The following is a 12,708-nucleotide window of genomic DNA, read 5'->3' as shown; positions in this document are numbered from 1 at the left end:
CTAGACAAAAACTTTACAAAACTTCTCGTATATAGTATGAAGCAAGCTTCCAGTGTATGTAACGAGCTATAAGGGAAACCTTCATGCTACATATGAAATCCTAGGAGATCTGCATCTGGACTGCCCAGGGCAAGAGAAACCCCAGCTAAGTAGAAGTCTTTTTAGTATATTTTGGCTTAAAGTAAAATGTAATAATCTTGTGTAGAAAAGGGAAGCATAATAAAGGCTTCAATATTAAGAAAAGCTTTAATCAACAAAGTCAAGATGTAAGGCAGAGTCAATAGAATGTAGGGATACAAAATAAAATTTTCCCATAACTAAAAGGGTATTCCCATGTCAGACAATGGGGGTATTGCTAGGATATGCCCCCATTTTCTGATGGGTATGGGTCCCACCTATCTTGTAAACTCAGCCAAAAATGAATCCAGCAAAGTGGTGGCCGGATCACCAAGTGTTCCTATTGTCCCGCCAAAAATGGCGCACTCGGCTATTTTTGGAATCCCCTTAGAAATGAATGGGAGCGCACCACGCTTGCACGCCCACTGCTTCGCTTCACTTCTATGGGGGCCGCGCAAATAGCCGAGCCAGTGCTCAGCTATTCTTTGGATGCCCAATAGAAATTAGTGGAGGGCTGCCGCTCATGCGCGGTGCGCCCTCCTTCAGCCGGCAAGGCTTTTTTACGCGATATGCCTTCTTTGTCTCAGAAGGGGAAAGCCCTTTAATTATCTCAGTAGTGCATTGCAAAAAATGTAATAACATTGTGTTGCTTGCTTTTCTTGTATTTTTAGTAATGGGACATGTTTTGTTTGTTACAGGGCATACACACTGGGTGCTAAGCATTGCTTGGTCCCCGGATGGGAAGAAGCTGGCATCCGGCTGTAAGAATAGCCAGGTATGTTTCTTCTGTTGTATGTTCAATGTGTTTTAAAATGGCTTTAGACCTCAATGGCCATTTCCCTCCTGCCGTGATCCATAGTGATGTCTCGTAAACATGCAAACAGGGAAACAAGCGAGAGCACACAGACCAGTGACATGGAATCCATTCAAGAACTGTGAGATGAGTACCCTATCCTCAGATGTTTGAGGAATAAATGGAAACCAGATCTGAGCACTGCAGCCTCCTCGCAGCTTTCCAAACACAACACCATCCATTTGACTATGGCTGTGCTTGCTATTACAGCACAGCCCTTTTCACTTCAATAGGACTGAGCTGCACCTAGGCCATGTGACGTCACATGGTCTAGGAAGAAGCTTAAGCTTGTTCGGGGCACTGTGGCCTCTTCGAATCTCTGATTGGTGGTGGCACCATTCTGATATTGATGACCTGTCCTGGGGATAGGCAATCAATATGTAAACTGGAGCAAAAGTCTTGCTCCAAAAGCACCCCAAACTTAGGGTTTGTGACACACTGCAGATTTAAATTCTATACCGCATGTCTACATGTGTAGCCCACATGGATTTTCTTACTTAGCATGTGGGTGTGATTTGGGAAAGTCTCATCCAGTTTGCTGGTACTTTAATATGCAGTAGAATTTCTCTCCAAATCTTGCTAGAAAGAAAATCTGCAGTGTATCTGCCCCCCTGTCAACAGTCCCTAAATTTGTTAGTTGAACATTTTAAAAGATGTACTTGTAGGACTTGACTTGGTGCCTGTCCTCCCTCTATATGCTATAACCAGGTCCTATGAGTTACTCTTGGCCCCTGAGTTGAACAGAGCTATCAGTGACCACAGCTATTTTGTCTGTCACATAACATGGTTATCCCAACCAGAAGCATCACATCCAGTATCTAGCTGTGGTCACTTTTACTTGATAATTTTAATATAATTTTTTTACCTAGTGTTGAGCGAGCATGCCCGGCCGAACACCATTTTCACTCGAGCATCGCGATGCTCGGCACATCACTGTGTTCGGCCGAACACCTTGTGTGCTCGAGCGTGAAACTCGAGTCTCCTCCCCGCACGTGCAGCCAATAAACGTGCAGGGAAATACTGGCACTCGCTGTAATGCCATAGCCATGACACGTGGCACCCGATGACACGTGGTTCGGCTCAATCTTAGTCAGAGAGAGCTGCAGCAGAAGGGACAGATAGTGTAGGGACAGGAATATTTTTTTTTTTCTTCTTCTAGGCAGGGTTAGTCTTGAAAGGTGTTAGAGACCCAAAAGTCCTTTTAAGGACTATATTGTTTTATCTGGCTGCAATATAGATTATTAGGGCAACCTGCGCTAAATTGTGTGCAATCGTTTGGCCGCTGCTGACAGTAACACAATCTCTGCTACATCCTAAATATCTGAGACATTCAGCGCAATTGTTTGGCCTGCGCTACATCTCCTGTATAACTTTTGCGCCAGGGTGGATTTGATTTAAATCATAGTTTTTTACATAAAGATTCATATTTGGACAATTTTTTTGTTGTACTTAGGAGGGAGATAAATAATCATTGCCTTAAAAACAATTTAAATAGGATTTATTCAACTGAAACAATAACATTACAGTATGTTATTTGCTTAAACATCCATGTTTGTTAACTAATTTGGCTAAAGAAAATATATATATTTTAAGAAACAGACCAGCCCAGCCTACACAAGAAAAGCTTAATAATGTCCTCTGTAGCTCACTCGTCATCTTCATCTTCTTCTTTGTTCATAATCTGGAAAAGAAAAACGAGCTTTCCTGCTTTATCGGGACCCAAACGATTTCTCAATTTAGTATGAACGAGTCCAAAGGAAGAGAATATTCTTTCAACGCCCGCAGAAGAAGCTACTGCTGTTAAAAGTGAAATCATTACTTGAACAGTCTCTAAATCCAAGTGCTTAAGTGACTTCCACCAAAAAGATCCAAAGACTTGTCTGTCTGTGGCTGTGCAGTACTGTGCTCAGAAAGTTTCACTTTCATTTTGTAGTACTCCTTGTCTGCTTGACTTTTCCTCCTTACACTTAGTTTCACTTTCTTCTTGTGCAGATCTATTCCACTCCAAACAATCAGAAAAATATTGTTTATATTCTATTCACTGAACTTTAAACTTAGCACTGAAGGGGTTAATTCTGTATTTATAGGTTTGTAGAAGTTAGGATTAAGATCTTTTTCTCAACTCTTTTCGTTATAAATTCAGTTTTGAGAACTCCAAAATTAAACCAAGCATCTGTGATAATATCTTGTAGACAGAGAAACTACCCAGTAATCTTACAAAAACCTCTGGAAGAGCATGACATTGTGAATGGATTAATGGAATTTAACAAAAAATTTAACATATACAGCCTTATTCTACATAATTTAAAAAGTAATCTTTATTTCATAATGAAATAACATTTGGATGGTAATATATTTTCCTCAAAAAGCATTTTATAATAAAAAATCTGATTTAAATCAAAAAAATCTGTTGTGTTTTTTTTGGATTATTATTATTTTTTTAAATCATTGATTTTTATCCACCCTGGTTTGCGCTTCCTAAATATCGGTGACATTCAGTTAAATTTATTTGCGCCTACACGTACAAAACCTGCGCTAGTGTACGTGTGACATACTTGCAAGCATACAGTCATGTGAAAAAATTAGGACACCCTTTGAAAGCATGTGGTTTTTTGTAACATTTTTAATAAAAGGTTATTTCATCTCCGTTTCAACAATACAGAGAGATTAAAGTAATCCAACTAAACAAAGAAAACTGAAGAAAAGTCTTTTCAAGATCTTCTGTAAATGTCATTCTACAAAAATGCCTATTCTAACTGAGGAAAAAGATGGGACACCCTCACATGTATTCCCTCTTAAATTGGCTCAGATCTCACACAGGTATATCACACCAGGTGCACATAATTAGTAGATCGTTACTCTGCATGTTGAATGAGGCTTGCCCTATTTAAACCTCAGACATTTAGTTTGGTGTGCTCCTGACTGTTGAAGTGAGAGTGAGCACCATGGTGAGAGCAAAAGAGCTGTCAGAGGACTTCAGAAAAAAGATTGTAGCAGCCTATGAGTCTGGGAAGGGATTTAAAAAGATCTCAAAAGATTTTGAAATCAGCCATTCCACTGTCCGGAAGATAGTCTACAAGTGGAGGGCTTTCAAAACAACTGCCAACATGCCCAGGACTGGTCGCCCCAGCAAGTTCACCCCAAGAGCAGACCGCAAGATGCTAAAAGAGGTCTCCAAAAACCCTAAAGTGTCATCTCGAGAACTACAGCAGGCTCTGGCTACTGTTGATGTAGAAGTACATGCCTCTACAATCAGAAAGAGACTGTACAAGTTTAACTTGCATGGGAGGTGTGCAAGGAGGAAACCTTTGCTTTCCAAGAGAAACATCGAGGCCAGACTGACATTTGCCAGAGATAAAGTTGACAAAGACCAGGACTTCTGGAATAATGTTCTTTGGACAGATGAGTCCAAAATTGAATTATTTGGACACAACAGCAGAGGACATGTTTGGCGTAAACCAAACACAGCATTCCAAGAAAAGAACCTCATACCAACTGTGAAGCATGGAGGTGGAAGTGTCATGGTTTGGGGCTGCTTTGCTGCAGCAGGACCTGGTCAGCTCACCATCATAGAATCCACGATGAATTCTACTGTGTATCAGAAGGTGCTTGAAGAACATGTGAGACCATCAGTTAGAAAATTAAAGCTGAAGCGGAACTGGACCATGCAACATGACAATGACCCAAAACATACTAGTAAATCAACCAAAGATTGGCTGAAAAAGAAGAAATGGAGAGTCCTGGAATGGCCAAGTCAAAGTCCAGATTTGAATCCCATTGAGATGCTGTGGGGTGACTTGAAAAGGGCTGTACGTGCAAGAAACCCCTCAAACATCTCACAGCTGAAAAAGTTCTGCATTGAGGAGTGGGGTAAAATTTCCTCAGACCGATGTCGAAGACTGGTAGATGGCTACAAGAACCGTCTCACTGCAGTTATTTCAGCCAAAGGAGGTAACACTCGCTATTAGGGGCAAGGGTGTCCTATCTTTTTCCTCAGTTAGAATAGGCATTTTTGTAGAATGACATTTACAGAAGATCTTGAAAAGACTTTTCTTCAGTTTTCTTTGTTTAGTCGGATTACTTTAATCTCTCTGTATTGTTGAAACGGAGATGAAATAACCTTTTATTAAAAATGTTACAAAAAACCACATGCTTTCAAAGGGTGTCCTAATTTTTTCACATGACTGTATGTACCATTTAATATGCTCAAGGCGAGCAGTAAGGGACAGGGAAGTGGCCCTGGAAGCAGTGAACTGTGCCTGCTGCCAGAGCACAAGAAACACACTCATCCGCGATACCTAGCTTCATGTCCCAGTTTGCAGGACGGCGCAGGATACCACTCTCGAAGTCACACCAGTGCGACCAGGTGGTCGGTTGGATTGCAGCAGATAATGCTTCCAGTCGGTTAAGCACCACCCTGTCTTCCACAAAGTCCAGTCTCGGTAGCCAAGAGTCTGGTCCACAGAATATTCACCCTGATCCTCCTTCCTCCCACCATGGAGATTCTTGGCAAACAAGTGATCCCACACTCGGATATTCTGAGGAGCTCTTTTTATCGCCATTCCTTGATTTGGCCCTCTCGCCAAGCCCGCTTGAAGAGGGACATGAGGAGATCTTGTGCACTGATTTCCAAACTCTTGAGCATCCACAGTCACAAGAAGATTACGGTGGGGAACGGCAATTAGTGTTTCACAAGGTGGATAATGATGATGAGACACAGTTGCCAATAAGTCAACCGCAATTAGTGTCTCAAGAGGTTGATCATGAGGATGAGACACAGTTGTCAATAAGTTGCGGTTCACACCACTCCTCTTCCCCTGTTACGTGCTGGCCAGTCCCCTCTCCAAGACACAGGCCCGGATGCCTCTCGCCCTGCACCTGGACCTTCACAAGCGCCGTCATCTAGCACATCCACTTCTGTGTCCAAGCGCAGCGTACAAATGTCCATACCCCAGGCCTTTGAACGAAAGCGCAAATACCCGGCCACCCGCCCACAGGCCATAGCACTAAATGTGCATCTTTCCAAATTGCTGGCCATGGAAATGTTGCCATTTAGGCTTGTAAAGACTGAGGCTTTCCACAGCCTGATGGCAGTGGCCGTCCTTCGTTAGTCCCCAGCCGCCACTATTTTTCTTGGAGGGCCGTCCCCGCCTTACACCAGCATGTGTCCCGTAACATCACCTGTGCCCTGACCAACGCAGTTATTGTGAAGGTCCACTTAACTACTTACACATGGACAAGTGCTTTTGGCCAGGGACGCTACATTTCCTTGACCGCACACTGGGTGAATGTTGTGGAGGTCGGGAGCGAGTCGTACCCTGGGATGGCACAGGTGCTACCGACGCCAAGGATTGCAGGCACTACTTCTATCAGGATTTCCGCCACCACCTACATTAGTGGCTGCAACCCCCCCCCCCCCTTCTCCTCCTCCACTTCCACCTCTGAATTCTCATCTTGCAGCAGCAGTCAGCCATCAGTCAGTAGCTGGAAGCAGTGTAGCACTGCAGTGGGGAAGCAGCAACAGGCCGAGCTGAAACTAATTTGCTTAGGTGACAAACTGCACACCGCCGCAGAGCTGTGGCAGGGTATAAGGGACCAGAGTGAGATGTGGCTCTCTCCACTCAACCTACAACCAGGCATGGTTGTCTGATAATGGCCGTAACTTGGTGGCGGCTTTGGAGTTCTGCAAGCTCACACACCTACCATGCCTATCCCACGTGTTCAACTTAGTGGTTCAGGCAAAACCTACCCCAATTTGCCTGAGCTACTGGTGAAGGTGCGCTGCGTGTGTGCCTATTTCCGAAAGTCATCTACAGCTGCCGCCGGTCTGGCAACGCTGCAGCAGCGCTTTCAATTGCCTGCTCACCGACTAATGTGCAATGTGAGCACGCGCTGGAACTCCATGTTCCACATGTTGGCCAGGCTTTGTGAGCAGCAGAGGGCAGTAGTGGAATACCAGCTGCAACATGGTCGTTGCCTTTCCAGTCAGCTTCCACTCTTCACAAGTGACGAGTGGGCATAGATGTCTAACCTCTGTGAGGTTTTACGCAACTTTGAGGACTCAACACTGATGGTGAGCGGCAATGCCGCTATTATCAGCGTAACCACCCCACTTCTGTGTCTATTCAACTGCTTGCTGCTCACCATGATGGCAGAGGCTTTGCATGTGGAAGACAGTACACAGGGTCATAGCCAGACCACCCTCAGTTCGTCTTCTCAGCGCGAATTGGAAAATGAGGAGGAGGAGGAGCAGGAGAGGGTTGCCTCTGCTACAGAGGGTAGTACCCATAGCAGGTTTATGCCATCTGTTCAGCGTGGATGGGCTGAAGAGGATGATGAGATTGAGAGTCAGCCTCCTGATGAGGACAGCGAATTCTTGTCTGTTGGGACTCTGGCACACATGGCTGACTTTGTTATGCTGCCTTTCCCGTGACCCTTGCGTTAGACGCATTTTGGCCAACACTGATTTACTGGTTGTTCACCCTTCTCGACCCCCACTACAAAGAGAACTTCTCATCTCTCGTTCCTGTGGTAGGGAGGGGTCTAGCAAAATCATGCAAAACCAGAAGGTCCTTGTGGAAAAATTGCTCCAAAAGTTTCCAGCTGACAACAGTGGCGGCAGAGTATGTAGTTCCTTGGGAAACTGAGGAGGGCAGGGGAACACACAGCAGTGCCAACAGAGGCAGGGCAACACTCTCCAAGGCCTGGGACAGTTTCATGACACCCCGCCAGCACCCTCACCCTGATGCACGGCCTAGTGTCACAAGGAGGGAAAAGTTTTGGAAGATGGTGAAGGAGTACGTAGCAAACCGTGTCAGCGTCCTCAGTGATCCCTCTGTGCCTTACAACTATTGGGTGTCCAAGCTGGACACGTGGCACGAACTGGCGCTCTATGCCTTGGAGGTGCTGGCCTGCCCTGCCGCCAGGGTTTTGTCAGAGCGGGTATTTAGTGCTGCTGGGGACATAACTGATGAGTGCATCCGCCTGTCAACTGAAAATGCTGACAGGTTGACTCTTATCAAAATAAACAAGGCCTGGATTGCCCTGACTTCTCTACTCCACCAGAGGTAAGCGGCTGAACATAAAGGCACTTTAAATGTGGCTATTATGGTGTATTGAATACACTGTATTCCCATGCACCCCTTCCACCACAAAAAAGGGTATATGGTTCAATCTTCCTTTTTTCGTCATCCTCCTCCATCATATCAACATGCTTATTAGGCTGACCTCGCTCCGAATGTTTTAGAGGGTCAGCTCAGGAGCAGACCCTCACCCCTAATGTTTTAGAGGGTCACCAGCTGGCCATCAATCATAATTTTTCAAGGGTGTGTATGATGCCCTCCTTTATGTGTAATAAATGGTGTATTGGAGTGCTGGTTCCTTGTAATTTTTGGCAGCCCTTTCCCTTAGTGCATAGGCCCTATCAATGTAGGAGTCCCACTACCTGAACAATTGTAGGACAACGTGAATGAGGTCCCCCTTTATGTGATATACAGGTTGTATCGGAGTGCCTCTTCCTTGTAATTTGTGGCAGCACTTGCACTTTATATACAAGTAAATATACAGGAAAGAATGTTTCCTAACAATTTTTCCTCTGTTTTGTGCGTATTATTGTCAGTCTGTAAAACTGGCGTACTACTCGGACAACATCGTTCCCAGCAGCGACCTGGGAGTCCAAGATGCATCGAGACATCCTCCTCATGCTGTTCCTGAACCATTTCGGTGGTGTTTCCATCAATTTCTGACCTTTTACTATGAACCAGGCACCCTCCCCTCTTCAGAGCAGGGGGTGCCTGGTTTAATGCTCGGGTTCTCCCATTGACTTGCATTATACTCTGGTGCTCTTCCGAGCATCCCAAAGTGTTCTAATCGAGCACCCTAGCACTTTAGTGCTCAATGAACACTACTTATACCATTAGTACTAATATGTGAATATTTAATTGTTCATTTATTTATCCGTGTTAAATGTTTTAGATTTTTATCTGGGATCCAAACACAGGAAAGCAGATTGGAAAAACATTAATAGGACACTCAAAGTGGATAACGTGGTTATGTTGGGAGCCTCTTCATTTGTAAGTTTGGCATGCTTTTCTTTTTTAATGACTGCAAAATTATAAATAATGCTGAAATATTCTGAATATTCTTAACCCATCAAGACGCAGCCAGTTTTCACCTTCCTGATGCAGCCTAATTTTGCAAATATGACATGTTATTTTATATGGCAGTAACTTTGAAATGCTTTTACTTGTCCAAGCCATTCTGAGATTTTTTTTCGTGACACAGTTTACTTCATGTTAATGGTAAATTTGGGTCAATATTTCTTCCCTTTTTTTGGGGGGGAAAAGTAGAAATTTTCTAAATTTGAATTTCTCTGCTTTTAATCTCTCACAATAATTAATAAACATTCACTATAGGTCTAGTTCATGTTTGCATCATTTTGTTAATTTTATTGAATTTTTTTAGGGCACAAGAAGGTTTAGAATTTTATAAGCAATTTTTTAAATTTTTATGAAATTTTCCATAACTGACTTTAAGGACCTATTCAGTTCTGAACAGACTTTGTATGTTTTATATGAAAGAAACCACACATAAATGATCCCATTTTAGAAACTACACCCCTCAAATTATTCAAAATGTAGGTGTTCCACAAGAAATGAAGCAAAATGGAGGGGAAATTTAAAACTTCATTTTTATTTTTTGGGGCAGATTTTCCATTTTAATCCAGTTATTCCCACAGCAAGGGCTAACGGCAAAACAAACCTCAATATTTATCATAATTCTGCAGTTTACGGGAATACACCATATGTGATCATAAACCTCTGTACGGGTGCACCACAGGGCTAAAAAGGACCCTATATGGTTTTTAGAGGGCAGCTTTTGCTGGAATGGTTTTTGGCTCCATGTTGCATTTTGAAGAGACCATGAGGTATCCCACAGTAGCAACACCCCAGGATAAAGAATAGGCAGCAATTCTTCCATTGCATTTTGGGTTTTGTTATTGTAGCATACACAGAGCTTTTATTTAGTTCTGGCAATGGTCTCATTTTCTGTGGGGCGAGTTGTTGTTTCCATTGGTACCTTTTGGGCTACATAAGATTTTTTTTGATAACTTGATATTATGCTTTTTAAGATGGAAGGACAACAAAAATGGCTATTGCTTAGATTATTTTTTGTTTTTTGTGGCGTTCTCCTGATGGACTAGATCACCTGACGGGGCACATCATGTTATATTTCTATAGAGCCAGTCATTACGGATGCGGTGATATGTCTATTTTATTTCTGTTTTGTACAATCGTAACTGGCTTTTTTTTTTTGGCTTTGTTTTTTAAACTTTGATTTTTATAAAAAATAAAACTTTTTTTTTAAAATTAGCCCCACTAGAGGACTTCAACTTTTGAGGGACCAATCGCTGGTTCAAAGCAGTACAATGCATGCTGTATTGTACTGCATTGAAACTGTCAGTTTCACACAGTTGTCTGAGACCCAGCCTGGGCATCAAAGACTTCTACAGCTGGTAGACCCGGAAAGCTTTGTAAGGCTGCCAGGGCAATCGCAGGCACCCTGCGATTGTATTGATGACGTTATAGAGGGAGCCTTATCTCTCAGTAGACTCCATACATGCGGTGATCAGCATTGACTGCAGTTACAGCTTAAGTGCCCACCTAATCATTGTACTGTAAATGCATTGCGGAATGCGGGAACTTACTTCTCACTGCCCATACATATATAGCAAAGGTTGAAAAGGGATTAAAGTGTACCTGTACTTATAAAAATAAAACTTTTTATATCAGCTGTTGTGATCAATGGGGTCCCCCACCAATCACTGGAATGAAGAGAGAGAAGCACTCAAACAGAGCACCGTCTCTCCTCTCTGGCAGAGAGGGGATCACAGCCATTACGTTGAGCCTATTTTCAGCAGTGACGGTACTCTCTGTTAGTTATTCTATCTCCTCAATTAGTGATTGTTAGATGTCGCTGCACTCGGAACCCCAGCAGTCAACACCTTTTGATATGTCACTCAGAGCAACTACAATGAGCAACTACACACACAGAGCAACTACAATGGAGTTTCCATTCAGAATTTTATTTTTGTTTTTTTGTTACCAGACAAAAAAAGCCCTGCATCCAAGATATAGGGTTGTGAATTTGCAGATCTGTAATGTATCCCAATTATATACTGTATTTTTGTTATTCTTAGGAACCCAGAGTGCAGGTACCTTGCCAGTGCTTCCAAAGACTGCAGCATTCGTATCTGGGACACTGTCATGGGGCAGTGCCAGAAGATCCTGACCAGCCATACACAGTCAGTGACCACTATTAAGTGGGGTGGAGATGGCTTATTGTATTCTGCTTCCCAGGATAGAACCATAAAAGCTTGGAGGGCCAGTGACGTAAGTTTCTAAGAGAGCTTATTTTCTTTATTCCAGCACTTATGCTGCCCTTCTGATTTCAACTGGGCGTCTTTTAGGCCTAAAAAGGGCGTAGTTTGAGAAACCTTTTTTTTATTACTTGCAGCTGCCTTAAGACCGGCATATTCAAGAGCTGTGTGTTCCCATGCGCACCCACAGCTGTATGACTACTTTGTCCCTATGCATACGAATATGGAGAATTCTGTCAATCAGCGGTGGGGGGAGGGCGGGGGGGAGTTGGGTGGGCAGGAGAAGACTGCAGTTCAGGAATGTGCAGAATTTGGACTTACAGGGATAGTTTTTGCTGTCCTTTTTGACGCCGTTTCTATATTGCAATCAATTCCAATTAATCACAGTTTAATGTAAAATGTTCCCTTGCAAAGAAATGGCTGTGGTAAGGTAGCCAAAAAGTCCTCCCAGTAGAGAGAGGTTCCCTGAAAACAGTGAGCCAGACAAGCCAGGCCTTCCAGAGGCAAAGTCTATCTTTGCATCCGTTCTTTGCTCTAGTTCAGTGATGGCAAATGTTTTAGAGACAGTGTCCAAACTTCAACCCAAAACCCAAACTTCAACCAACACGTCAATTTAACCTGAATACTGAAAAATACTAGTGAAGTTAAACTCTGGGGGCGTTGCTTAACACAGGTGCCAGTAAAATGAGTGCCCCCGTTGGCGCCACCTAGTATTAGTAAGACCCTCATTAGTGACCCCCAGTATTAATAAAACCCTTATTAGTGGCTCCTAGTATTAAGGCCACCATTCATGGCTTCCAGCGTGAATAATGCCCCATTAGTGGCCCCCAGTAAAATTAAAGGGGTTGTCTCACCTTGTTATTTCCAGTCTCCCTCGCTGCCCTCAGGGCCTCTATTCCCTGCTTGGAGCTGACATATGAGATACAAACCACAGCAAGCAGGGCATGGAGGATGCAACCCCGCTCCTTGCTTGCACGTGCTTGCTTCTGAGGCTGTCACTATAGTTGAATCAGCAGCAGCCTCTGGGATAGCAGAGCAGATCGTGCTGTGAGAAATCTGCTACCTCTATATAGTACAGCTATAGGGCTGTAGCGCATGCCCTGTAGCTGTGCTATTAATACTGGCAGCTTGTATAGGAGCTCAGACGAGGTGGCCAGGGTTGGGAGTGAATGCGCTTGTGCAAAAGTTAGTACGCGCTAGCTCCCGTGAAACCCAGTCACCGCAGCAGCCGGAGAATAGTCTAGTAATGCGCCTGCGCGGCCACTGCTCTGAACATTACTGCGGTGGCCGTAACCCCTAGAAACAATTATGGCATTTGGGGGTATAAAAAGGGGAATTCAAGGAGTCACATGCACATTTG

The 12,708-nt window shown here is 43.7% G+C and overlaps 1 protein-coding gene across 1 annotated transcript in view; it reads left to right on the top strand.

Moving 5' to 3' along the window:
- NLE1 (notchless homolog 1) overlaps positions 1–12,708 on the top strand; it is a 57,192-nt gene that overhangs the window by 15,268 nt on the left and 29,216 nt on the right. The window contains exons 2-4 of the mRNA XM_044285612.1: positions 816–892; positions 8,945–9,042; positions 11,169–11,361. Of these exons, the coding sequence (XP_044141547.1) occupies positions 816–892; positions 8,945–9,042; positions 11,169–11,361 (368 nt within the window). The remainder of the gene's footprint in view (positions 1–815; positions 893–8,944; positions 9,043–11,168; positions 11,362–12,708) is intronic.

This window comes from Bufo gargarizans, chromosome 3, assembly GCF_014858855.1.
Source record: "Bufo gargarizans isolate SCDJY-AF-19 chromosome 3, ASM1485885v1, whole genome shotgun sequence".
Taxonomy (NCBI): Eukaryota; Metazoa; Chordata; class Amphibia; order Anura; family Bufonidae; genus Bufo; species Bufo gargarizans.
The sequence above is the reverse complement of the archived record's forward strand: the minus strand, read 5'-3'. Positions and strand labels throughout refer to the sequence as shown.